The 27,635-nt window shown below is 55.0% G+C and overlaps 2 protein-coding genes across 14 annotated transcripts in view; one reads left to right on the plus strand and one right to left on the minus strand.

Annotated features, from left to right (window-relative positions):
- CARS2 (cysteinyl-tRNA synthetase 2, mitochondrial) overlaps positions 1-14,352 on the plus strand; it is a 30,763-nt gene extending 16,411 nt beyond the window's left edge. For 3 of the 6 annotated variants that reach the window (XM_037024824.2, XM_073212355.1, XM_073212354.1), the window contains 8 exons: positions 1,903-2,036; positions 4,400-4,467; positions 7,849-7,915; positions 9,088-9,226; positions 10,885-11,008; positions 11,716-11,820; positions 13,116-13,322; positions 13,694-14,352. In XM_037024824.2, coding sequence (XP_036880719.2) covers positions 1,903-2,036; positions 4,400-4,467; positions 7,849-7,915; positions 9,088-9,226; positions 10,885-11,008; positions 11,716-11,820; positions 13,116-13,322; positions 13,694-13,807 — 958 coding nt within the window. In that variant the 3' untranslated portion in view covers positions 13,808-14,352. Of the gene's footprint in view, positions 1-1,902; positions 2,037-4,399; positions 4,468-7,848; positions 7,916-9,087; positions 9,227-10,884; positions 11,009-11,715; positions 11,821-12,171; positions 12,488-13,115; positions 13,323-13,688 lie in introns of those variants that run through there. The other 3 variants (XR_005063068.2, XM_017664961.3, XM_073212353.1) reach the window with 3 other exon arrangements.
- NAXD (NAD(P)HX dehydratase) overlaps positions 1-27,635 on the minus strand; it is a 49,874-nt gene that overhangs the window by 7,161 nt on the left and 15,078 nt on the right. For 4 of the 8 annotated variants that reach the window (XM_037024819.2, XM_037024817.2, XM_037024818.2 and 1 more), the window contains 6 exons: positions 25,855-25,963; positions 18,919-18,969; positions 18,731-18,835; positions 17,920-18,043; positions 16,526-16,646; positions 14,603-15,615 (listed from right to left, as the gene is read on the minus strand). In XM_037024819.2, coding sequence (XP_036880714.2) covers positions 15,465-15,615; positions 16,526-16,646; positions 17,920-18,043; positions 18,731-18,835; positions 18,919-18,969; positions 25,855-25,963 — 661 coding nt within the window. In that variant the 3' untranslated portion in view covers positions 14,603-15,464. Of the gene's footprint in view, positions 1-14,602; positions 15,616-16,525; positions 16,647-17,919; positions 18,044-18,730; positions 18,836-18,918; positions 18,970-25,854; positions 25,964-27,635 lie in introns of those variants that run through there. The other 4 variants (XM_073212356.1, XM_073212359.1, XM_073212357.1 and 1 more) reach the window with 1 other exon arrangement.

Consider the following 27,635-nt stretch of genomic DNA (forward strand, 5'->3'; position numbering starts at 1 on the left):
GCATCTTGCTCATAGATAACCTGCGGGGAACAACCTTGGGCATCTATTTCTCAGGTGGAAGTGAGGTAAGGGCCTTTTAGTATCATTAGTAACTTATGGATTTTGATACATTTGATGGGTTTCAGTTCATGGCAGGTATTACTATAATAGCTATCTTAAAAATTAGAAACATGAAGTATGATTAAGGTGAATATTCCAAACTGCTAGTTAACTAGCTACACCAGACAGCTTAGATCAGCCAACCCAGTCGCCCTCAGATGGTCCTGGCTGGGCACAGACGTGGGCATTTGGAGGGATGGTATCTCCGGTGGCGTATTCCCCTGCACTGACCCAGACAGGTTCTGTTTTCAGTGTAGCTCACCCCGTTCCTCCACGACCTGCCTGTCCGCATTTTCATCCTAGGGGACACCTTGAGAGAGTCTAACTTTTCCACCATGTCTAACTGGTTGTCCTCACCCAGGCTGACATCCATGTGACGCATACAGAAACATATCCATGGATCTGCAAGACAGCTGTCCTATTAGCATGATGCAGGGGTCCAGCTTTTCATTAAAAAACAAACCACTTAGTCCAGCCTGAAGTCTTGCCGCAAACACATGTATTTATACTTATTTAACAGCAATGTCGGATATTCACTGGGGTGTAAAAAGGTGCTTACTTTGTAGATTCAAGTAATTTCTCTAAGGCACGTAGAAAAAACATTTAGTAAATTTCTAATGCAATGTTACCATTAAGCATTTTATTTTTGGTGAAATCTAAATAATGAAAATACACTTCCATACCTTCTCAGCTCTCTTACTGTAAAGGCCGGTGTAGTGCACATGTGGTCCCAGTTCAGCTTTATTAAACCTGCACAGTCATACCGGCTGCAGGTCGCAGTGAGCGTGAATCACTCGTCACAGACGCGAGTGCGGCCCCCGGCGCTCCCCCAGCCCTGGGCCCTCCCCTCCCTCCCCGACTCTCCTTCGCAGCATTTGAGCTTCCAGGACTCAGAGACATTCTCTTAAGACCCCTCGCCAAGGAAGTGCAGTGAGGGCTCACCTGCTCGGTCATACTGCGCCTCTCTGCCGCCACCTGGCTCGGGCGTGATGGCTGCACCCATGGTTTTTCTGAGTTCGGGAGGCCAGACCAGTGGGAGAGGAGTCAGCCTGCAGCTGGATGACCTCAGCAAGGCTGTGCACCTTGAAAAACATGCATTTTGGACCATTTGTAGAAAATTCATGAGAGTCTGCGTCTCCACTATGCTGATTGTTGCTTTTTCATCAGTGTTTGCATTTCATGTCCTCAGCAGCCACCACCAGCCTGACTGCTCACACTGGTGCCCACGGTTTCTGCAGGTGCTGTGGCAACAGCTGTGCAGGTGCTAGCATCTGTCCAGCGCCTGTGTCGGGGAGCCCCAGGCGTACTGGGGTACGGTTTGCAGGATGGGAGGCCTATCAGGCTGTGGTGCATAGCGGTTCAGCAGAATGCTGACACTGAAACGCTGCTTTGAGTCCCGTTACCTTTTTACTCTAGTGACCACTAAATAGTTGTCTTCAAAAGCCAAATTAAGGGTTCTCTTAATTTTGTAATTCTGTCTCTGATGGTTGGAAAGCCACTAAACCTCTACCTTTTTAAAGTAAGAAAAGGTCATTTTGTTAGAATTTTCAAAACCAGATGCTGTATCTGGCACAAAGAGAATTCCTCTTTTCTGGGAAGAAAAGCTAAGAATTAGGGCTTTTCTGAAGTCTTCAGTTATGAAGTATTTCATTTTCCAGTGGCATCAGTAAAATTGTCATGATACTGATAAAATCGAGGTATCTGTTCTAGTCATTGCACAAAGGCTGGCGGGTCAAACATGAGATATGAGATGTGTCTGGAGAAACGCATCTGAATGGGTTCCCTGCTCCTTCTGTCACGCAGCTCGGTCTTTGGCAGGTGCCTGGACATCCACTCTGGGGGCATCGATCTGGCTTTCCCGCATCATGAAAATGAAATTGCACAGTGCGAGGCATTTCACCAGTGCCAGCAGTGGGGAAATTACTTTCTACATTCTGGTGAGTAATGGCAGCACATTAAGTTGTTCTATTTTTATTTGTCAATTTTGTCTTTATTTCTGGAACAGCTACATTTGGAAACATAGGTCAGCTAGTAGGCCATGCAACCAAGTTATCTCTTAAAGAACTTGTTCTTGAACTCAGTCATTTGGACGTGAACTTCCTTGGACTGGGAAAAGTAGTTTTCCTTTTTGGACCGCAAATACGAGCTGACCAGAATGTGGACACTGTTTTGCAGTGCTGTCCTGTGTAAGTTTCTTTCAAATAAGCAGGACTTTTTAAAAGGCTTTTCAAATAGCGTGATGCACTGAGTATGAACGTGTCATTGTTGTAATACTGTCAGCCAGGTGTATCTGGCCCTCCATTCACTATCCGAACACTGTATCTGGTCAGCACTTGCCAGCTGTTTGCAGAAGCAGATGCAAACACGGAAACGGGGGCATCCTGGGCAGAGCCATTTTGGAATTCGCTTTCATTGTGGGGAGACTCACGTGCCCAAATTTTGGAAACGTTGTGGGGCCACAATGAACTGGTTTTACCGCCTTTTTGGAATAGACAGTGAAGATATTTGGGGTGTGGAAAGGTAAGGGGTGTTCGGTGGTGATGGGGTTGGGAGATGCAGATAATCAACATCTAAAGCAGTGAATGAACAAGTACCGTTTCTTTAAGCCCTTGAATTGAGATGAGGGTTCCCACGAGGGCACAGTGAAGGCAGACGCGCTCCAGTTCCCTGATAGCTGCTGCTTAGCATCTGCAGTGACGGCTCCCTGGGGTTTCCTGGCGGCAAATAGGCTGCACACTGTCCCCCAAGGCCTCTGGGGCGCCCTGCACATGAGGGGCGCAGGCCAGCCAGGAGGGGTCACCTCACTCTGTATGCCTTACAGCTGCCTGAAAAGAAACGGCAGAAATAAAGCCAGTCGATGGCAGCAAGCTGTTACCTGGGGTCCCCCTTATTTCTCTGGATAGAAATCAACAGTGGCCCAAATCCAGTTTTTTTCTGCCAACGATGTGACTTGCTGGGCGGGCTCCCTGAATAGAAGAGCCGTGGCTCCACTTTAGCAGGTGGTCACCAGGGGATGGGGTGGCAGTGCCCTGGGGTGGCATTCTCAGAAGTGACTCGTGGCCCCCATGTGTGCAGTAAGGCACCCACACTTCACTCCAAAGTTCCCTGAGATAGCCTGCCTGCGAGTGGACTCAGGGAAAGATGCAGCTGCCTACAGCCTCCGCGGAGGGCATCTCTGGGTCTGGAGGGGTGTGTGCCAGGAACGCAGGTATGCCCGCCCTCATCTCGGCCCTGGAACAAGTCATCACCGTGGCAGTGTCCAGGAGGGAAAGCGCGAGGCCTCCGCAGACACCGTGAGGTCGGTGCTCCGGATGAGGCGGCATCTGCTGTCACCCGTGAGATGCAGAGTCAGGAATGTGGCACCCAGTGGTACTGACATACTTCTTTGACCTGTCAGTTATAGCAGGGTGCTTGGTGTGCACACAACTGCAGGTCTCGTTTGTTTTGAACATGGGAATTGTAAAGGGTTCACGTTGCTGTTTTGTTAGGATGGTTACAATCTAGTCAGACAGTAGGAACCTCATTCCGATTTCGCCCCATACTGGAGAAACAGCTATTTCCCGACACATGGGAGATGCATTGCTTTTTTTGAAGTAAGTGGTTGGAAGATACAGAGTTAAGTAGTCGGCCATGTTTCATTTTCCAGATACTGTCAGTTTTTAAGTTTTAATTGTGTTTGTTGTACATGACAGAACTGCACATTCAAGGATTTATTTCTCTTTGGAAGTAAACCTCGTAAAAATGCAGCCCGGTAAGAATTGAGGTGTGCCTGGAGGTTCCCGCCATGGGTCTGGTGCTCCTCGTGTGTCGCACGCACAGGGTGTGGAACAGCCAGGGCCCTGATACTAGGAAGCAGTCCTCCCAGGACCTGCGAGCTCCTCCAGTCTGATCGGCAGTCTGGGCGTCCGTGAGCTCTCGATGCCTGGTGCCCGGGCTGTAGAGCAGAGATTTCACCCTCCTGGGGAGCTTCCGAGTGACAGGAGAGAGGAGAGTGACCAGTGCTGGTCGGGTTGCCCTCTCTGTTCTTGTCTGAGTCCTCAGAGCTTCTTTGCACCCACCCCCATGGGGTTAGGGGCTGGACGCCCTGGAACAGGCACAGCCCTGGGCTCCAGCTTCCCGGAAGGTCGAATGTGGGACCTCAGATCAGCATATACAGGGTATTTTGTGCAGTGTGTGCTCCGTCTGGCGCTGAGCCTGGCCCGCAGTGCCCCCACCCCCGGCGCAGCCCTCTGTCGGAGAAGCACCAGCCTTCTTCCCCTTTCTTCCCACCCAACTAAGAATGATTTTGTTTTTGTTTCAGGGCATTTGCATGTGAAAGGCAAAGAAGAAAAAATGTCGAAATCACTGAAAAACTACATTACTATCAAGGTACTGTGGTCCTCGTGCTCTTGCACAGCTGCCAGCATGCCAGGCCCATCTGGACGGCCCCGGGACCCCAGCCCCATCACCAGTGTCCTGTGGCCCCACTCGCTCCTCCCCCTCCTGGGCTCAGGTGGCTCTTCCTTCTGCACAAGCAGGGACAGTCCTACACCCTCTCCTCTTCCCGTGGCCCCTGCTCTGCTCTCCATGCCGGCTTTCTTGGGGGACTTGCACCTTTCTCTGTGCTTCTCTTTTCATGAAGTCTTTGCTTTGGGACCACATTTGCTGGGTCCCCCCTTTTCCACCCTGCCCCACTCGCCTCCTGCCCAGCAAGCCTGTGCAGCAGTCGGCTCCGCATTTGCTGGCATGTTAACCTGCCTGATAAACTTCCGTGCTGTGGGGTGAAGGCCAGACTGTGAACGTCCATCTGGACAGAAACAGAGAACTAACACTTAACTAGTTTGGTCTTTCTTTGGGCCTGTAAAGCCGAATTTCATCTGATTGCCTATTAAATGGACAAAGATAGGTAATCAGACCTATCTCGCCTGTATACCCAATGCTGAAAGTTGTCCCATGCGGTCAGCATCTGGCCGTTCCATCCACTGTCCCCCTTATCCCCAGGTTGAGTTGCCTGCATCACCTTGCGGATGGGAAGCAGACCATCCCCTTTCTGACACATGGCCCAAAGGTCACTGCGTCCCTGCCGTCCACCTGCCCCTGCAGGCGCTTCACCGCCTCCCACCATCCCAAGAGTAGAGCAATGCCGCCCAGTCGGGCGTTCTGAGAGAGAGACCACATCCATATACCTTCCGTTACAGACGTTGTTATAACTGCTGTTTTTTTATTGCTACTCTCTTCTGCTCCGTTCTTAAGTCAAACTTTAGCATAGGCGTGAATATACAGGAAAAACTGTCAAAGACGGTTCGGTACCAGCTTCTGGCTTCTCCTGGGGTCCTGGAGCGCCTCCCCGCAGATGGGGAGGCTGCTGTGTGCCCCTGTGGGCAAGGGGGATACTGTAAACCAAAGGCGGGTGCCCTCATGAAATCATCTTCATGAACACTTCTTAAATAGCAATATTCAGTATTACACAAATTTTCTAATACACGAGGAGTCAAAAGAGACACTTAACATGCTCAGCACACAGATTCCAGGTTATTTTGCTGTATTTGCTACTTTGCCTACAGGGCACTGGTGAATGTGTTTATGTGCATCTGTGGGTGCAAACAGGCACATGCTTTATCGTTGAGCCATTAGAAAACATGGCACACACATCATGACACTTGTCTGTTCTGTGCGCAACTCCTAAAATGCAAGGATGTTTTCCTACATAGCATGAACACCTGAAAAGTTAGCAGTAATTTCTTAATATCATCAGTTTTCTAGTTCATATTACAATCTCCCTATTTGTCTCACTATGGTCTTTTTAGTTCTTTATTTCAAACCATGATCCAGTCAAGGTTCGTGTGTTAGAGTTGTGTGCTGTGTCGTCCTGGGGTTGGTTTGTTTTGTTAATTTTTAATAGTGGTTAAAAACAAACTTTACCGTCCGAATATTTCTGTGTGCAGTTCAGTGGTGTTGACTGCGATCACACTGCTGTGTGACTGGCCTACAGTTGGTCATCTTGGGAAATGGAAGCCATGCCCACTGAACAGCCCCCCACTACCCACACCCCGGCCCAGCCGCCTGCAGCCACCGTGCCCGTGGTGCTGACCCTGGGGCCTCATCTAGGTGGAGTCACACGCTGTCTGTCCTCTTGTGACCGGCTCCTTCCACCGAGCATGGTGGTGCCCATGCTGTGACCTCTGGCAGGATTTCCTTCTTTTTAAAGGCCGAGTTAAGACTCCATTGTTCTTTTTAGGCTTCGAATCTGCAACAGTCCCTACTTTTATCTTCCCTATGGTCTCGACTTTTCCGAAGAGGCAAGGCCGCGTCTGTTGAGCCCCAGTCGGGGCCCGTCCGTCCCTGTGCGGCGTCAGTCGTCTTCCTCTTCCGTCCCCCGAGGTTCCTGCGGCCGGAGACGCGGTCTCAAGGCTTGACCCGGCTCGGGCTCGCACACCTTTCTGGCAGGAGCGCTTCAGTGGTGGGCCGCGGGCCGCACGCTGCCTCCCTCTAGGCCCGCAGTGCCAGGCTGTCTGCCAGTGAGGTTGAGTTTGGCCACATGGTCAAGGAATGGGCATCAGATCTCCCCTGGCACAGAGACTTCTGTCTCCTTTTCATGATGACAGGTGAATCTCAGAGGTACGTGGGTCTGGCTCCAGACCACCATGTTAAAGTGAACGGCGTGACAGAACAAGTCATTAATTTTCTGGTTTCTCAGTAAATATAAGATGTTTACACTAGACTGTTGTGTTATTAACTGTGCAATAGCATTGTCTAAAAATACAATGTATATACTTTAATTAAAAAAAAATATTTTATTGCTAAAATATGCTGACCCTCATCGGAGCGGTCAGCAAGTCGTAATCACTGGCCAGTCACCATAACAAATACATTGACGAGGAAAACACTGGAAACACAGGATCACCAAACTCCGTCACAGACACACAGTGAGCAAATGCTGTCAGGAAAATGTTGCCGACAGACTTGCCCGATGCAGGGTTGCTGCGGGCCTCCAGTTTGTACAGTGTAGCATCTGCAAAGGGCAGCAGAGCGGGGTGGCCCTGTATGAAGCTGGAGGTGGTGTGCCCCACGGCTGGCTTGCTCCCAACAGCCTGCCACCTGGGTTTGGCTTTATTTGGTGGGCACCACATTTGTGGCATGTGTATTTCTTGCAAAGTCAAGTTGGCCTTTCATTGCTGCTTTTACATTTACCGGTTGACCGTCTGCACTAAAGAGGGTTCCCGTCTCTGTCTCGTCAGTACCGCTGTGGAGTTAAGGCCCTGGACTTGCTTCGTGTACTGTCAGTTCAGCCTGTTCTTGTGCTGAAAGCACCCCAGCTTTGGCCGGGAGGGCTCCCCCTGGCTCCTGCACTTGACTGGTCTCTCTGGCCCTACTTGCCTTCTGCCTCCTGCCGCAGACCCGCCTCTTCCCTGCCTCTCATTTCCTGTCTGCTGTGTCGTGCCTTCACGCTGGGAAGGGAACCGGGTTGTGGCAGCCCTGAGCTGACTGCACAGCGGGTCCCCCGCGCCTGCACGGGGCAGGGACTAGGCCTAACCGCTGCCTCCGCTTGCCCCCCCTTCTCATGGACCCAGGGACTGAATATGGAAAATCCAGCAGGGAAACTGGGAAAAGCACTAAAAGTGGGTTTGGAAACAAAAAAACAGCTTTTCATAAAATTCCTGATTTCTTGGTATGTGCAGTCAGCTCACACACCGTAGTGAACAGTGTAATCTCGGGGTGCCACAAGTGCTTGGGAAGGATTACGCGGCCGTCTCCTTCGTCTCTCGTTAGGACTTCCTGAAGACGTGTTCCCCTGATGTCTTCCGGCTCTTCTGCATGCGCAGCAGCTACAGGTCAGGTGAGCGGAGGGTGCAGCCCTCGGGGGTGGATGCGGCTGTGTGGCCCGGGCGGGAGCCTGGCCGTGTTTGGGGAGTGCCCAGACACAGGCCAGTCTTGCTAGGCGCTTGCTCTCTTGACGTACGTGTTGGGTTCTGAGAGTCTAAGGATGCACCGTCAGGAAGCATGACCCCAGCACTTGGCCAGAGGGTCGTAGAAGCTTCTCCCACGGAGGCCGTGGCTCCTCCACTCAGTCCTCCCCTGCCTCTCCCTCTCTGTGGGGTCTCGACCAGTCTGGGTGGACGGCCGTCCTCACCCAGGGCCTGAACTGAAGCCCCTGGAGGGGGCCGCCCCAGCCCCTTGTGCACAGTCCTGCACGCTGCTCTGGGTATCGCCTCACACTGCGTCCAGGGCCAGACGGCTCCTCCAGCCAGGAAGGCGAGCTCTGGGTGCATGGGGCAATGCCTGCTTGCTTTGAGGGCTGTAGTGGCACCATGGCCCTGGCGTCTAACTACCACTGTGGGAAGAGCAGTGCCTTTGAGGGACAGGGCTCCTCAGCTCATACTGGGCATGACCGTGTGACAGTGATGGCAGACAGGTGACATAGCTAGGAGCCAGGGAACACCTGGGCCACCAGGAGATGGCAGAGACCAGGAAGGATCCTCACGAGAGCCACTGGAGAGAGCACAGCTCTGCCTTGATTTGTCTTCACTTCCAGAAGAGAAAATAAATTGTTGCTTTGAGCCCCAGTCTGTGGTTAGGCATGGCAGCCCCAGGACCTTGCACCCCACCGAATTCTGGCTGATCCTGCTAAGGGGCCTGGATGCGGTGCCTGGGGCCAGATGGGCCCGTCCCACATCGAGGACAGCCCTGCTCCTGGAACGTTGAGCCTGTCCTCCTAGCGCCTGTTGGCCACCTCCTTGGAGGTGCTGGAGGGACCTGGCGGGTCTCCCACTTCCCAGCCACCTGTCCTTGTGTCAGTGGGAACGAGCACCTCTGACCAAAAGACAGCGGGAAGGGTTCCCATGTTTTTTCCAAGGTGGTGGGACCCCAGTCAGGACAGACCCAGGGGGTCTGCATGGGGTGGGCTGGGGGGCAGCTGTGTGTACCTCCCGTCTGGCCCTTGGCAGATGGGAAGGGCTGGCTCTGCTGGGTGCAGCCGCCAGGGCCCCGCATAAGCGCCTCTCCCCGCAGCCATTGACTACAGTGATGGCACCCTGCTCGAGGCGAAGCACCTCCTCCTGGCTGTGGCCGCGTTTGCTGAGGACGCTCGAGCCTACATGAAGGGGCAGCTGGTGTGCCGCCCCATCGGGGAGGCCGCGCTATGGGAGAGGTAAGTGCCGCCCCAGGGTCCCCACTGTGCCCCACAGGGCTGCCTGATGGGGAAGTGCTTCTGGAGGCTGAGCTCACATGTACAGTGCTGGTCAGAGGGGGTCCCCTGAGGCTCTGTGGCCCCTGGCGGATCTGAGGTCCCTTGGGTGAAAGACGAGGCCCTGCCTTCAGGGTGGCTGTGGAGGGTGCCTGCTGTGTTTGTAAGGGACAGAGATTTTCGTCAGCACCACCAAGCAGTTATGGACTTGTGGATACTGGGCAGGCTGGACGGTTGAGAGGAGAGAGGGAACATGTCTTGCTGATCAAGCCCAAGCTCACACCAGCAGTTAACAAGCCAGTCAAAGCCCCACCTGCTGTGGCCCCAGCCTGGGTCTGGCTGTGTGGCTACAGGAGGCGGGAGGCTGCAACAGGGAGGCACCTGCCCTAGAGCAGCGGGCGGGGAGGGGTGTGCTCCGCCACACCTGACCTTAAATGGGGAGGTGGGTTTCCAGTTCTGTTGTTTCACTGAAGGTTAAACATGCTTATCCTTGTTTTGTTACATCTAAAAAACGCTGGAAAACATCAGAGATGGTGTGAAGTCGGGGAGCCAGGGAGCTCACTGTCCACACCAGGGGGAAGGCATGCAGTAGACTGGTGTCCGCCAGACGCTGGTGGTGCACTTGGGTTGCACATGCTTGGAGCCTTATGGGCCATGTCCCCCTCCCCCAGTAATTCCTACAAGGAATAAAGAACTCTGGACTCAGTCTGAGGAGGGAGGGCGTGTAGAGAAGGCAGGGCTGCTGTGGAGCCTCCTGCTTACAGCTGTGGGGCCCGCGGACAAGCCCACATGCGGAGCAGCGCATCTCGTGTGGCCGGGAGCTGCCGCAAGGCTGGGCAGCCGTCAGGACGGCAGCTGTGTGTGTGGGCACTCCCTCTTGTTTTTGTCTTGGGTGACTGGAGGCATGCCTCACCCACCAGTGTAGAAGACAGCTTCTGTTCTCATTATCTGCGTCCCTGGCTGGAGAGTAGCCTCTGCTGTACCACCCAGGGTGCTGGGCAGGTGGATGAGAGCTGGAGGGACAAGCAGTGACCCAGATGGCCAGAACTGGCCCCAGGGCCCCACCCAGTGAAATGGTGGCCAGAGCCCAGTCCTTCCCCAGAAAAGGGGGAATCCTAGGGAAGTGGGGTGAAGCATAGTCGTGGCAGACAGTGGGTGTCAGAGGTTGCCCACATTTGGATGTTCCAGGCTTTTGGGGTGCTCCTCACAACCACCTGTCAGGCCACAGAGGGTGGCCTGAGCTCTCGTCCTGGGACAGGGTGTCCTGTCTGCTTGTACGGGCAGTGGAAGGGCCACGCCATCCTGTCCTTCCGCCAAGCCTTCCCGTGACAGCATGTCTGCAGAGCATGGCGCAGTTAGGGATACAGCATTCTCACTTCAACTCTTAAGTTTCTCACTGCTGAATTCCTAACTGTTGTGGCACGCCCACGTGTACACTGTTCAAGCACGGTCTGCCCGCTCCCTCCCTCGGGGGTGCCAGGCGACTCCCAGACGGCCTGACCCAGTGAACAGTTACCTAGAGAACCAGCTTCCCACTGCCCATGCTCAGGAGCACGCTGTGTCCTGGAGACACCCCCAGGGCTGCGTCCGGGGAGGGCGTGACATGTCTCCTGGCCTCCCAGGCTCAGCCACACCAGGCGGGTCGTGCAGGCTGCCTTGGCAGACGACTTCGACACAGCTCGGGCGGTGGATGCTGTCATGGGCCTCATTCACCACGGGAACAGGCAGCTGAAGGCGGCCACTCAGGTAACTCCAGGGATGCGGCCAGACAGGGTTGTTTGGCCTCCCTCAGGAGGAACAGACGCTACCTTGCCGAGTCCCTGGGGGGACTTCCTCTCCCACAGCTGGTGGCTTCCGGGCCTCTCCTGACCAATGTTGAGCTCCTGGGGCCGCTTCACCCTCATACGGCCCAACTGCCGGTCCTGCCGAGGAGACAGCTGCCTCCCAGAGTGGCACACTAGGCCATCGCTGTCTGTGTGGGGTCCTGGGAGGTCGGCACAGAGGGCCCTAGTGCTGGGGCCTTAATCACCCTGCTCGGAGGAGCTGTGGAATCTGTGTTGCCAAGGCGTGAGGCAGGAGGGCCCCGACTGCCCACCCAGCCTGGACCTCCCCTGGGCCTCAGCACCAGGCCCACTGACGAGGCACCGCCCTGATGGCCCAGTGGCCTCCCAGAGGCCTGCCTGGACCAGCGCCACATGGGGGCCAGGTTTCAGCATGCGAATTGGGACGCGAGCGTCAGACCCTAGCCCATCCGCATGCTGCAGAGGGTGAACTGAGGTGCTGGCCGTGAGCAAGGGGCAGCTCTAGGGTTGAGCTCAGGGTCCCCTACCAGGGTGTGTGTCCTTACTTCTTAATTTGGTGGCAGAGCCACAGGCAGATGGCCCATGGAGTCTTTGTTCTTTCACTGAGTTTCCTCTGCTTTTAAAGAGGCTTCTTGGGGTTATTCCTCACAGGAGCCCAGTGGTCCCAGGAGTCCTGCTGTGTTTGGCTCTGTCATGTCCTACATCGAACAGTTTTTTGAGACCGTTGGCATTGGAATTTCTCTGGGCGACACACAGGTACACCCCATTTCTGGTCTTCAATTGTGAGATTATATCTACGTGCTAGTCCAATAACTTTTTTCCCTTTTAAAATGTTCACTTAATGGGTAATTACAATGCTAGATTTATTCACAAGCTTAAAATACACTTTGTTCCTTATAAAATGGGCCCACTCGGGAGTTGGTGCCTCGTCCCCCGAGCGGAGTGGCAGGGCCTCTGGGCAGAGCAGCAGCAGTCCGCCTCTGCTCGCGCTCAGGGTTGTGTACCTTGAAAGGGTCAAAATGCACAGACAGGTGTCCAGTAAGAGAACGTTTTCCTGAGGTGCCCGAGTAAGCCACCGGCCTACGCCCCGTGGTGTGTCTCCTACAGAAAGGCCTCTGTCCAGCACTGACTCCTGGGCCCCCCGTCCTCCCAGCCGTGCCTCTGTGACGGGTCCACCTCAGCATCCCATGCGCAGCCAGCAGTCCGGTCTCTGCACCAAGCTGGGAATCAGCCACTTCTCCGAGGGGCCGGGCTGCTCTCAGCAGAGAACCGTATCCAGGCACGCTGCTCTGGGCCCTCGGTGGACAGAGCTGGGAGGGACACAGGCACCATGTCTATTTCTGTGTGGACTGTGCAGACTGAAACCCAGGGGTACCGCCAACACTCCAACAAGCGGCTCCAGCACCTTCCCCGGGACGCTGAGGTGCGGCTCCCGGCAGCCAGCCTCCCACTGTCGCTGTCCTTCCTGTGCGGACACCCTCCTCACTTGCTGGAGCTCCGACCCTCCCACCCCTGCCCAGTCGACCTCACCCTGCAACAGGCTGCCTTCTGCATGGACACACACTTGGGCTCCGACACCCCAGGCTGGGCCCTTCTCCTCCTCCCGTGCTGGACCCCTCCTCCACGGGGCCTACTGGGCTCTGCCGTGCCCGACACCTTTAGGACTATTCAGGACAGGGACAGGAAAGGGCTGAAACACATTTTAAAAAACATTTTACATAAACAGGTTAACATGGGAAGAAGGTCTGGGCTGCAGGCAAGTGTGCTCTTCCCAATTCCTGTGTGGCCAAAGCTGGGTTCTGGTGCCATGGGGCTTGGGCATGGCACAGCTGTGCACTGCTTCGGAGGGCCTGCCAGGATAGCTCAGTGGTCTAGCACCTAGAAGGGTCTCCCTGCTGGGTGGTAGCCTGGCTCCAGATGCCTGGCTGTCCCTGGGCCATGATCTAGGGACACCCCCTAAGCTGGAGAGAGGTTCTGGTTCGGCGTGGCGCAGGACTCTCTAGGCCCCATCAGCCAGGGCCTCACCGGTCACCCACCCCTCCTGGGTGCAGTCTGTTTCAGGGGACGGTGGCTCAGCCACTCTGCACAGTGTGGTGGAGGAGCTGGTTCGGTTCCGGGTCAAGGTCCGGCAGTTTGCCCTGGCCACAGGAGAGGCCACCAGGGAGGCCCAGCAGCAGCAGCGCTTGGAGAGGCAGCCCCTGCTGGAGGCATGTGATGTCCTGCGCCAGGACCTTGCTGCTCATGGCATCAGCATTAAGGTGAGCCGCCGCGGCCGGGTGACAGGACGGTCACCTGAGGCGCTGGGTGAGTCAGCGCAGACACCAGCAGTCAAAGCTCTATGCCAAACTCACTCTTGTGACAGAGTAGGAGGGTGGAGTCAGAGGGGCATGGAGGCCCGAGGTGGGCATGGCAGACCCAGGTTCTCACTCAGGCCCCAAGGGGCCCCAACCCCAGCCTTCAGCCTGCAAAGGCAGCTGTCGGCATGGCCGCTGCTGAGTGTGCAGCTGCGTCTGTAGTGCAGCCTCATGGGGTGGCAGTGCCTCCTGGCAGAGCCCTGGCTCTCCTCCCCATTCACTGCCTGAGCCGAGTGAGTCTGCTCAGCCAGGGCCTTCCTCCCCACCCAGGACAGGGGCAGCACGTCCACCTGGGCCCTGATGACTCCGGGGACAGAAGATCACAAACCAGGGAGCTGAGGACACGTGGCTGGGAAGCAACAGGCTCACCGTGCAGTCCTGCTCACTAAGTCGCGATGATCCCCTCTGTGGCTGTTGTCAGCGGTGAAATAAATTGAACTGGGAACTGTACGTGCAGAACGGATACCCGTAGTGCTGAAGTGCAGCCCCCGGCCAGCATGATGGCCCGACACAGCAGGAGACCCACCCAACCCTGAGCCAGAGACCAGGATGTGAGTGTGAAGGGGGTCCCGGGTTCCCAGAAGACGTGGGAAGGGCAGGCCGGACCCGCAGATGGGGTTCCCACGCTGTAGTTTCCTGGGACCTTGGGGTCTTCGGGCTAAGTGTCTGGAGCCAGCATTACACACAGGTCTGTAAGGAACAAACTGCCAAGTTCATTTAAAATGCTAGACCTGCCCACTGGGATACACTCCGTCCCATGAAGCAAAGGGACTGTAATATTCATGGCAAAAACTTGGTAGTAAAATCCCTAAAAACAGTCCCTATGGAAAATAAACTTAATTCTATGCTGTTTTATTTTCTATGAGAAAAAAAGGCTACATTTCAAACTTATTCGTCAGATCACTTCGTAATTTTGATTAAAAACCTAACATTAGACTCGCCTTTACATTTTTACCTCCCTGGTATCTAACATTCTCATTCAGGAAAGTTGACAGGAGGGTGCTGGCTGTTTAAGAAAAAGATAAAACTATGTTGAAGACAAACATCATTAAATGGATAAACAACACTCAAATGCGTGTTGAGAACCAAATCCACAGAGAAATGACAACAGAAAATGATTCACTCTCGGGCCACAGACCACCCCCTCCCAAACGAGCATCAGTACACACAACGGAACAAAAGCATTCGGTTTCCGAGATGCTGGCTTCTTTAATGGAACTAATACACCACTTTCAGACCAGGGGGTCCCCTGCCCTGCTCTCCACACAGGCATGATGACACCATTCAGTCCCCTGAGGCCTCCTGGGTGCCATCTCCCACCAGACCAGCCACCCAAAGCCCTCTAAACATCGAACATGGCCTTTCTGCCAAGAGAGTGCACCGGTGGGGGGCACCAGCAGCTCCCGAGCTCTGCCAGGCCACGTGCGCAGATGTGGCAGGAGTGCCCCGCCCCCTCCTGCTCTGCCATTCCCACAGCGCAAGGATATCCACCAAGGCCACCAGGGCTCAGTATGTCCACCCAGCCAGTCTCGACCTAACCACTGTTTAAAAAACAAGTGAACTAAGGGATGAATGCCACCACGTTAGGACCTCAAGTTAACAGCCGCACGGCCCATATTCACACACGTATCAGACACTGACTGCTGGACTCGCAAGAGCATCCAGTACAGGGAGCCTGCATGGGTTACAGAGACTCAGACGTGTGCAGTGGAATGATCAGGAAAGAGCTTGCAGGTCGCAGGACGCTGCGGGCCTGGAGCCCCTCCACCCACAGTCAGCTGAGCAAGGGACAGACTCAGTCTCATGTGATCATCTGTTCATTTTCTTGTTATCGCTGGGATGCGAAGTTCAGGAATACTTCATTTAGTGTCATTTTACATCAGCCACCTATTAACTAAGCCTAAAAATCATCATGTTTCACATTCCTAAATTCTCCCTGTGAAGCTACGTCTGGGGCACAAACCCCCTGGAGCCGGTGCTGCTCGGGGCCGAGGACACAGACAGGTGCGCGCTCCCCACCTGCCGCCTGCCTTCTTTTTGCAGAGCTCAGGCTTCAAAGAGCCTGCTGAACGCGGGCCCGACCTCGGCGACCATGTCCGTGGTGGTGGTGGAGCGGCCGTGCTTCTGGAAGGCCTGGTGGCTGCACTGCCTCGTGAGGGAGCACGCGCCGAAGGCCGCCACCAGCAGAGGGCTGAGGCTGGGGGCAGAGGGGACCGAGGTCAGCCGGGCGGAAGCCCGCGGCCAACACAAGCACTTGTTTTCCCTCCCACTTCTGCTCTGGGACCCAAACTGGCAATTTCCACAGTCTGATACGCCTAGGGCAGGAGGCAGCTTGATGAAGCCAGAATGCCCAGGAACCCCTGGGGCTGATGCCCCCTTACAGAAGGCACCTCGGCACCTACCCCTCTGGGGAGAGGCTAGGCCTCGGCGTTTCCCCTGGTGAGACCAGACCAGCACTTACAGGCTGGCTGGAAAGGGCTCTTCAGTGACCAAGATGTGAGGGGCGTTCAGAATCTGAGAAGGAAGGTTCCCCCACTACTGGCACAGCTTCCATTCACACCACACATGCCCCTCAGGCCATTGGGGCTGCTGCTTCCTGCCCACCAGGTGCGCCCTCCCCCTGGGCAGGTGCAGCGATCATGGCTGCCTGGAACGCAGAGAAGAACCACAGGCCACGGGTGGGAACTGCCTGGGCTCCCTCACCAAGCTGATGGCAGAAGCCTGCAGCTCACAGGCCTGCGGCCTCCTGGGGCAAGTTCACGTTTTTGGGGACCGTACGTGAGGGGAGCACTACCTCCACCCTGCAAGCTTCTACCCCAGGGACACCTTACGAGGCTGCCTAGAACAGCTCTCGAGCGGGGCTGCACACAGAATCAGCTAAGGACTTTGTACGCTGCCCATGCCCAGAGCCCACTGGCACCGACAGATGTGCAGAGAACTTCCCTCCAACACTCCGTTCGGGTCATCTCTCCCCGGGGTCTATCGTCCTGACACCAGTACTGCACTTGAAATGTTCCACGTGGCTGTGCAGTAAATGTGTGAGCTAGAATAGCCAGGACAGCTCACACGGCTCAATTTCAGAACAAGACAGTGAAGACGCGCCATACCCGTTTGTCTTCTGAGGTCCAGCACGGAGGGCCCAGTGCGCCAGGACGCCCAGGGAGCCTGACAGGAGGTCTCCTTGCCCACCACACCTGCGGCTACTGCCTCCGCGGCCGCACTCGAGCACTGCAGAGCACAGGGTGGACGGCGTCAGGGCAGAGGCAGCGCCAAGCCAGCCGCTTTTACAGGGGAGGGAACCAGGGCGGGCAGCCCAACCCCCGTGTTCAGCACAGGTGGTCAGCAGAGACCTCCCACAGAGCTGCTGAGGGACCTGCGGGCCGGGACGGAGAAGGGCGGGCACGCGGGCACACACGCCTCGGTCCGCGGGCCCCAAGGCCCCAGGACACTCACTCTCTTAAGGACACGTGCACAGGCCTAGTGACCCCCGGGCTGGCTGGGCCAGTAACTTAACGATTTCATTTATGCTGTGTTATGGTAAGTTTCTACTTCTTTGGAAAGTGTCCTGAAAATGGGTTTTCTCACTCTAAATGTGCTAGTCTAGAGCACCTTCCAGTGACAAAGGAACCGGAGGCTTCAGGGTCCCCCGGAGAGCTCTCTCTCCGTTTCCCACCCAGAGTCGTGACATGGAGCGAGCGCGCGCGCGCACACGCGCACGCACACACCACCCCACCCCCACCCCCACCCCCACCCCAGGCGCGCCTCCCTTCGCCGATTTCTGTGACCTGTGCAGACCTCTGCACCAAGGCAACACGTCTTCATGCTAATGTCGGTTCAAGGAACTGGCACACTTTTTGCCTCCTAATCAGATTTTGGTAATGTGAGGATTTGTCCAGGCAGCTAGATGTTCCAGGTGATCCCTGGCCGTGTGCCTCACCGTGCGGATGTGCGTGGACGCTGCCTTCTGGGCCCCGGCCCCCCCGTTGTGCAGTCCCCAGGCCTGTGGAAGGGGCGGCCTGGGAGGGTCACCACACCCAGCGCCTGGTGCTTCCCACCACACGTGTCAGCTCCTAGGGTTTCTTTCCCTCCCAGTCATTGTAAAACAACAAAACACAGTGAAATACTCAAGTTAACTGCTGCTTGTTGCCACAGGTGACACAGGTGGCAGGTCGGGGAGCCCGGAGCACTGCCTGCTGTCACAGCTGCCTTCCCACTGGGCTTCCTCTGAACCCAACAGAACTTGAGTCCCAGCACCTGGTGTCAGCCAGGACCCACACTCAGCACTGTCACACGCCCCTCCCCCCCACTCCCTGCCAACCAGTGAGGAATGAAAATGGGCTCAGAGGCAGCTGTGCATGGCCCTCTCATCAGGAAACCATGGGGTGTGTGCAGACAGGTGTGCCCCAAGTGAACATCCACGCCAGGTGTGAGTGGGGGGGGCGTCCTGCAGCTGAGCCTGCACGGCCACCTGGCTGACATACAACAGCAGCCACGGGCTCACCCTGTTTGCCATCGGAGATCACGTCCCGTTCCCCCTTGTGTACCACGGTCACATTGCCCAGGGCCTGGCTGAGGCTCAGCTCAGCTCGGGGGTGATCGCTGCTGCTGTCCATGGCATCTCCAAGCTGCAACATGGGGCGCCACAAGCAGAATCATTAGCAGGTGAGAGGGGCCTACAGAGGAGGACACAGCCAACCCCCTGCTCCATCTGCTCTGATCCTCAGACTGCTGTCTAAGGGAATCCCCTGGGCACTCGCTACAGCTGAGCTCTGGCCTATGCAAAGGTGCATGGTCCGTCCATCCTGGAGGAGGCCCAGGAGACCCAGGCAGCAAGTTCACCAGGCGGCACTGGTGCCACCACGTCAGACCAGAGGGAAGGAACACCTCCCAGAGTTGCTGAGATGACACAACTCAGAACAATGATGAGCTAAGGTTTATGGGTACTTGACCTGTAAGGACTCGTGGATTTACACATTACTTGATTTCATCCTCACAGAGCCTGGGAGGCAGATGCCACATTAGTTATTTTACAGACATGACAACGCAAGACAGGGATGCAGTGATCTGCCTGGAGCACACAGTGGGACAGGCTGGCTGACACTGGACCACTACCCCACCTTTAACCCAATTAAAGATGCACTAACTGGGAGATGCCCCATCATTACAGGTACCACCAAGAAAAAACATGTGAAAGCATCAAGTCTGTCTGTGCAGATGCACCAGGGACAGGTGGGGGCAGAACCACGGAGCGTGTCCCTACCCTCAGGTGAGGAGGGCTTGCACCCTGTCTTTTGGGTGCCCAACGAACTCACCACTGCGTCAGAGAGTCTGCTGAACTCGGCGTGGTTGGGAGTGAGAATGGCCTTCTGGTAACCTTGGATGAGTGCCGGCTGCTGAGCAATCAGCCACAGCCCATCCTGCACAGACAAGGATGCAGTCACTGCGTGGGCTTAGGGGCCTCGCAGTGAGCAGGGGGCAGGAGAGGAGAGGCCACACTCACTGCGTCGATGACAATGGGGATGTCCCTGGCCTTTGATGCTTCTAAAATGCCCTGCAAGACAAGAAAGCTTCTCTGAGCAAAAAGCCCATTTCCTGTCACAGTTAGAGAAAACCATGCAGTAACCACCAGGTTATCAGCAAATGGAAACATTAAAAGAAAAGAATAGTAAAACAAAACACATGGTAAGCAGAAATAATTTAAAACACTGAAAGGTAAATCCACACATACTTAATAAAAGTTCTGAAAAATGACACTTTTAAATCCCAGGAGGCAGGAGCTGCCTTGCCCCCTGGACTCAGTGGTACTCTGCTGTCACTGGCCCAGTCACTGGGAGCAGGTCCAAAAGCCCCTCAGAGGAGGGTCAGGGCACAGGAGCCTCGTGGAAACTCGTCTCCTTTTACAATGAAAATGCTCTGTTTGCCTTGAGTTTGGCTTCACTGCTAAAACTGATTTGGCTTTTGCGAATTCAGATAATCCAATCTCTGGTTTCATGTTTGGTCACAACACCGACATCTCCATTGCTTTGTGCTTTTCCTACAAAGTTATTAAAGAGACCAGTAGCCTAAAGCAAGTATGCAAACCCTGGGGAAGGCAAGTCCACACGACTGGGTAGTATTTGAATGATGCAGCATCTTGGAACGCTCGCGTCCCCTGACACGATGAGGCGCACAGCACAGACTCACCCGTCAGTCACCAACTAAGGACTGATTTCGCTTCCATGATGCAGAGGGTCTGTACGAAGTGCACTGTGCACTGAAACCCCAGAGCTCACTGGACATGCAAGGACGGCACACGTCAGCGGCCAGCAGCCCCAAGCACGTGCCGCACAGGCAGCAGCTCCCAGCGGCCCTGGCTGACTGCGTCTCTGCCACTCCTCCCCGAAGCTGCAGCTTCACCCTCCGTCTCATGAGCCGTCTAGCCCAAAGAATGGCAGAGGGGTGAGCAGGCCACACACAGATCAGAAGGGCTGGGTGGCGGTGGGGGAGCAGCACGGCGCCCCCAGTAAGAAGGAGCATTCCTGTGCAAGAGGCCAGGCAGAGGTGAGCGGCCAGTGGCCCGGGCGACAGCAGCCTGCCGGGGGGACGGCAAGCCCTCCCAGCGTTCTGACTCAGCAACAGAACTAGTAGAAATGTATTCTAAGAAAAACACCCAGAACTGGACACATACCCAGAAATGCTCAAGAAATCACCAATATAGTAGGAGAAAGCTGTAAAGCACCAGCGGAACTGGCTGAAGACATCATTGCATATTATGCTGCACAGGTAACATGATGAGGACATCTGGTATTCCGCCAGGACACACCGTGACTAACAGGCGGAAGAGCACGCACAGCATGAGGGGGGGAGTCGGGAGCCTATGCTCTCGAAATCCAGAAAACAGGCTCAAAACCAGCTTATGAACTCCAAGACTTAATAATGTATTTGTGGAGGCAGCAGCAGTCCTCGGGGCCCCACCCAGGTCCCAGTCGCCTCCGCTGCGAACTGACAGGCTGATCCTCAAACTACCGTGGAAATGCACAGGGACCAGAATAGCCCAAACAATCCTGAAAAGTACAAACTTGGAGGGCTCACACCTTCAGATTTCCAAACACTGCAGTTAGAGCATCAAGACAGTGTGGTCCTAACATAGATACCCGTGCAGACCAACGGGAACAGAATGAGGGCCCACAACTGACTTTACCCAAGGATGCCCAGACAATTCACTGGAGGAACAACTGGATATCCACTTGCAAAAAAATGAAGCTGGACCCTTCCTTCCATCATACATAGAAATTAAAATGGACCACAGATCTAAACAGAAAAGCTGAAACAATAATGCTCTTAGAAGATAATACAGGAGCAAACCTTAGCCAGGCAAAACCCTCTCAGGTAAGACACCATAAGTATGAGAGACAAAAGACAGACAGATTAACTTGGACTTCATCAAAGTGAAAAATCTGTGCTGCAAACAATCCTAGCAAGGAAATGAAAAGACAACCCACAGGAGGGAAAATATTTGCAATTTCCATCTCTGATAAGGAACTTTAGTATTAGAGTATATATATAAAGATTCTAAAGCTCAGTGACAAGATATGCTTTAAATGAGGAAAGAATATGAACAGACACTTCTTCAAAGAAGATCCACAAATGGCAATAAGCACATGAAGAAATGCCCAACATCATTAGCCATCAAGGATAATCCAAATCACATGGGAAAACACACTCACCATGAGGTACCACTTCTCAGCTATGGGGACGGCTATGATTAGACAGACAGACAGACAGGAGAGGTGTAGGAGGACGTGGGGAAATTAGGATGTCTGCCCACTGCTGATGGGAATATAAGATGGTGCTCCTGCTACAGAAAATACTGGGGATTCCTCAAAATGTGAGTCATCACAAAATCTTGTAAAAAATGTTCACAGCAGTGCTACTCATAATGGCCCCCCATTATGGAAACACCCCCACTGCCTACCAGCTGACAGCCTAGAGAAACAAAATGCAGCCACCCTCACAGGGGCACATCACACAGGGAGGAGAGCTGACACACTACGACACACATGGCCTTAAATTCCTGCTGAGTGAGCACAGCCAGTCCCAGAGTGCCATGGGACCCATACTGTGAAAGGTCCAGGACAGGCCCGCTGACCACCTGGAGACAGTTGGCTTTCAAAGGGAGACCCCACGCGACTAACCTCCCTTCACACAACTGCAAGGTCAGGGTTCTCAGGCCACCTGCGCTTCTGACCAACCGGATACAAATGTGAGGGTTCCCACCACCCCCTCAGGTCTGATGATTTTCTAGGACTCATGGAACACAGGGAATACCCGTGATTACAATTCATAAAGGACACAAATCAGAAACAGCCAAATAGACACAAAGGGGTGAGGTCTGAGGAGGACCCCTGGGGAGCTACCCAGGTTCCTCCTAAGAGTCAGGACACGTCCCCCTAAGGCACATCCATGTGCCACCAACCAGGAAGCTCCCTCGACCTCACTGGGTTCTGTGTTCCAGTAACTGAATCAGTGGCCACAAGATTGGACTCAATCTGCAGCCCCCTCCCTCTGAACATGGTGGCGGCAACACTCTGACCTCATGTCCCTTGGGGTGGATGGCCCCACCCCGAGTCAACTCTTTAGCATAAACTCAGATGTGGTCCTAGAGGCCTGCCACAAATAAGACATTCCAATCACTTGGGAAATTCCCAAGGTTCAGAGCCTCACAAGAGTAAGGGGACAAACACCAGGCAAACCCACTCATATACTCTTGCCAGTATGGGGTGTGTCCCCACACACACAGCACATGGCAGCAGAATTAAAATAAGTACACTGTTAACTTGGCTGCAGTAGATGCTCTGACGTGCACAATCTCATTCGTTTCTCAGTGCGCAAGTACCGAGAGGACCAATGCTAGCACTTGGTGTCCTACCTGGGGGGCTGCAGGCATCTAGTGTCTGCAGGGACAGCATCCGTCTGTGTGAGCTCCTTCATTTGGAAAATGGAAGTAACACCAGTCCCTACTGAGAGGGCTGCAGTGGGAACCAAGTGGGCGCTTGGACAAGTGCCCAGCATACAGAACGCGCAGCGTGAGCAAGTGTCTCGGGTTCTCCTCGGCACAGTGACCCCGCAGTGGACTGTGAGACTGAGAACACAGACGAGGCCAGGGCCAGGGGAGTGGCACAGCCTGTCTCGGGTCCCCTCACTAGCCACTGCTCCAGGCCAGTGCTCATGGCCCTAGCACACATTTTGTCCCACAGGAGAAGAATGCGTATGAGCAATTCTGATAAAATCCGAGTACATTTCCCATTTGTTTAAACTGTTTCCAAAACAAGTTCTTCATTCTTAATTCTTGATCTTAAATTTTCTCTGTGCATTAAATCCTTCATTAAGGAATGAATCATCTATGCGGAAATGCTCACAAATACCAGGGAAGACCGTGGTTAAGAGTGAAGTGCCCGCCTAGAGTTGAACAACTCCTGACACAGCTCAGGTGGAGCAGCACAGGAGGCCAAGCCAGGACAGGACCGTCGGGATGGCGGGAGGGGCCGGGCAGGAGCCTCACATCAGGAGGCACGAGCAGCTAAGCCCCAGGCTGTAGGCACGAGGGAAACTTTCCATGTTTTGTTCAGAAAACACACTAACAAACGGCTCCCTGAAGTAGATCATGGTCAGACCATGCGTCCCAAGCCATTCAGGCCGCTCTCACAAACAGCTGGGAATTAGTGCTCAAAGTTCTGGAGGCAGGATCGCCGTGCAGGTGGGGCTTCTGCCTGGTCGCAGACCTTGCTGTGTCCTTACACGGTGCAAAGACCGAGGGGCCTCTCTGGGGTCTTGTTTGTAAGGGCAGGAATCCCTTTAGGAGGGCTCCACCCTCACGACTTCAGCACCTCCCAAAGCCATCACCTTGGGGGCCAGCACTCCAACGGGAATTTGGGGGAATGTGAGGTTCAGACTGTATCATGTGGCATCTCCACCTCCACAGTGCGGTCCCACCAGCAGATGGCGGTCAGCCTACAGCCCGACCTGCCGGCCAGGGAAGCACCTCTGGATTGTGAGGTCACACCGAAGTCAAACAGACGGACGCCAACAGAAAGTATAAGGAGACCTGTAAGAAAGGCCGCCACGACTTGGGAACCGAGGGCAGCAGGGCACTAAAGGATGAGGATAAAAGGCAGACAGGACTGTGGCATGAGCTCACTCAGTCATGACCAAACGGGGCCAGAGCGTAACTGGCAGATCACAGAAGGTCACACACCCCGTCATGAGGCCCACGAAGGGACCTGACACCCTGGTGCTTGCCGGCAGGGGCCCTCATGTGCCTCCCGGAGGACGAGCCATCCAGCAGAGGCCCAGCAGCCGTATCCCACCCCTGGGGCTCAGCCCCCGCGGAGAGCCCCTACTTGGGACACAGGGCACAGCAGAGCACGATTTATACATGGGCATCCCAGTGCCAGGTCTCCCCCTCAGAGGAACCCAAGGGCCTAGCACTCACTCCTAGGGTATGACTGCTTTTAAAGATGGGGTGGTGCCACCAGCCCCCCACTAGCCCCTGGTGGCTGTGGACCAAGAGCACCCCAAGGCCTCTGCCGTGCAGCGTGCCATCAGAGTTCCTGTCCTGGCAGGCCGCGTGCCCACTCTCAGATGGCCCCACCCCAGCATGACCACTGGTCACTCAGCAATCCTGCCTCCCAGCTCCCAGCTCGTAGTCCAGGAGTGAGTAGCACCGAGCCCCTGGTGGCCACTGTCCAGCTCGTTCCAGAGCCGAGGGAGTCTCAGAACTCTCAGCTCCCAGCACCCCTGACGCGGCTGGCTTCCGGTGCTACACACTGGACTCCTTTCCTTGTTTCAGCAATTTCCATCTTCCAAACAGAGGGGAGACGTGCAGGCATCCCCAGTTCCCTGAATGAACACCCAGGCACAACTCAGGGTGTTTAAATTTCCCCGTTTTACTGAGGCACAGTTGACAAATAAAAATTGTGTGCACTTAGGTGTGTAGCTTGTGTCCTGACCTATGTGCACGACGTGAATCACCACCACGCTCAAACTGCTGAGCCTATGCATCACCTCACACAGCCGAGAACCCAAGAGCTGCCCGCTTGCGGCCAGTGTCAGGTGGATGACACAGCACCACTGACCGGCCACCGCGCCACCCACTGCCCCTCCGAGCACAGCCGTCCTGAGACCTGGAAGCCTGTATGTAGCCCCTGCCCCACATCCTGACTTCCCTGAACGCTGGCCCCACGGCCCCTGGTGCTCCTCTCTGCCTCCGAGCTGGACGTGCTGACTCCACACGGCAGTGCGGCCCGTGGCGTGTCTGCGGCACACTCAGCCCCATGGTTCCGGAGGATACATGTGCTCCCACCAGCCCTCAGAAAGGGGCAGCATGTGGGGCCAGCACGTCACAGGACCTTTTCATTTTCACTGCTCCGGGGTGGTGGTTATTCTATTTCAACTCCTTAAAGATAACAGATTATTTTCATCTCTCGATAACGCAGGCATAAGATGAATTTTTGGTAATAAAGAACAGCATAAATGACCAGTGACAATGTACATGAACATCTGTGTGTGTGGACGCACTCTGGCCTCCTGCCCGTCCCGCATCGCCACAAGCCCGTTTATCCGAGTAGGATGGTGGGGAACAGAACAGAGGTCAAAACTGCAAACCAGCAGGCCAAGGAGTTCAGGCCCAGGGTTTTCCAGACCCAGTGAAAACCTCAAGAAGGCTGGAGAGGTAGCGGGTTAAGAAACAGTCAAGCAGAGCTTTCAAGAGAACCTGGCCGACAACACAAAGCTACACGTGAGAGAATACCTTTCGGGTTTTTAATCTAAATGTACAACTTACAATGAAAACAAAGTTGCTAGAACTGCTCTCAGATACGTCCTCTCCCTCTGTGATGATGATGTCAGCTCTCCCTGCCCATCTTGTGTACTGGGCCTAACAGCACCGTGCAGAGTGTGTGGCCCCTGGCAGCCCCGGGGACACAGGCGCCCCCTTCATGGGGAAGGCGGGGGGCCCAGGAGGCTAAGCTGCCATGGCCCCTAGCAGGAAGGGCACACTGGGAGGTGAACTCAAGCCTGACCCCAACCCTGGCGCAGTGCTAACACTGCTCAGCCCGGACACAGGGATTTCCTGCTATGTTGGGAGTAAAGTACCTGAAAGTCAGGGTGACACCTAAGAAAGATTGATGACCCCACAGTGACCCCCGCCTCCTGCCACAGGATGAGACAGCCAGTGCCCCAAGAGAGACATGTTCTGTCTGGTTTTGTTTTGTTCCTAGGCTCATTAATGCTATCTTCATGCCTAGTTCCTCCTCTGTCCCCAGTTAAGTTTATCCATCTTTATTATTCCATTTCACAGAGAACACTAAACAAAAAAATCCAAGAAAAATACTTCCGATGTCACAAGATCTAAGAGTCGAGTCCCAGAAGAGGTGCACTTAGTAATTCCAAATATTACCTTGACGTTATCAAGAAGAGCGCCGTCTCTACCTAGGCCAGGTCCCACGACCAGCGCATGCAGGCGGGGCAACCACTTCTCCACGTCATGAACGGCGTCAGGGCTGTCCCTAAATAAGGACAGAAGGGCAGAACAGTTACTTAAAACTTCCACTTACTTGGTAAGTGCAGTAGTGAAACTACAGCTTTTTCTGAATTTCTCCAGGGCTTCCTGCAATGTTCCCTTCGAGCTCCAGCCCCAGGACCCCACCCTGCATTCTCTGCAGCGGCCTCATCTTCTAAGGCCCCAGGGCAGGTGTCTAGCTTTCAATATCTAAACTAAGTGAGAACATGACATCGTGACTAATTTCAAAATTATCTTTGCCCTCTACAATAAGCCACTCTGTTTCCATCCCACAGGAGTACTTTATACACTTGCAGACGCCCCCGCCTCCCCCCCCACGGGGACCCCTTCACAACACAAGGGCCTTGTTCACAAGTCCTGACGGCTCCACAGGACCAGGTCATTTCTCACACATTGCTGCTCACCATGTGGCCCCTTAGGCTCCCAGAACACACCTGCCAAGGCTCTGCCCCAAGCCCCCCTCAGGCACCCTTTTTGAGGTCACCACACCCCATGCTGAGACCCAAGCACCCACCCATTCCTAGTCCCCATTCCATGTCTGCAGACTGCAGGGACATAGGCCCTTCTGGAACAGGCTGCAAACTGTTCTTCACTTGGTCCAGGGCACCCTCCTGGCCTCTCCCGCCACCTGCTCCCACGGCCTGCATGCCAGGCCTTCCCTGCCTGCATGCACTCCTGGGGGACCTCCTCCTTGTCTCCTGGCTTTAAACACTGTCCACACAGTAACAACTCCAGGATGTACAGCTTCCCTCACCCCCGACCCCCACCCGTGGCCGCCAGCAGTGTCCTGCTGGACGTCCAACAGGCAACTAAAGACACACCCCAAACCCGGCCCCTGCTCCTCCGCTTCCCCCCCTGGTAACGGACCATGTGCTGGAGCAAACCCTGGGTGCCCTTCACGACTCCTGCCTTTTCCTTGTACCCATACATGTCACCACTGTCAGCAGACCCTGGGGCTGTCCTTTCCAAACGCAGCTGGAATCTGACCCCCTCTCCCGTTTCTCCCCATCACGTTCGCCACCAGGACCCTTACAACCACCTCCCAGGGGAACCCATCCCTCCCTGGGCCCCAGGAGTGTATTCTCGACGCAGCAGCCAGAGGCGCTCTGAAGCATGAGTTGGTCCCGTCCTCCCTGGTCACCCACGTGTGAGTCAAGACCCTGACAGCGACACCCACCACCCGCGAGGCTTGGCCCCAACCTCTGCTCACTTGCCCCACCCTGTGCCGCCAGGTGCCCCCCCACAGCCTAAGGTCTCGTGCCAGCTCCTCTGCCACGGTCCCACTGGCAAAACTGCACACACGCGCCACATGCACAGTCTGCATCCCGCCCCCTTCCCTGCTCCCGTTGTCCCTGTGGGCCTTACCACCCTCTGACACATCGTCTGTCTCCACAGCTATGTGCCCCTCATGGTACACCAGCCACATGTGCCTATTTAAATACAAGAAAGCAAAAACTCCGCTCTGGAGTGCAACAGGCCACATCTCAAAGGCTCAGGAGGCTCGTGTGCTCAGCGGCCAGTCCTGAACAGCACGAGAGAAAACGCTTCGTCACTGTAGACAGTTGTGGGCCACGGGGCTGCCCTGGCGAGAACGCTATGCAGCAGGGTTTCAGTCCATTCAGCATGCGGCCCCGTGGAACCCAGGGCAGGGTCTGCCA

This window comes from Manis javanica, chromosome 9 (assembly GCF_040802235.1).
Source record: "Manis javanica isolate MJ-LG chromosome 9, MJ_LKY, whole genome shotgun sequence".
In the NCBI taxonomy this organism is placed as follows: Eukaryota; Metazoa; Chordata; class Mammalia; order Pholidota; family Manidae; genus Manis; species Manis javanica.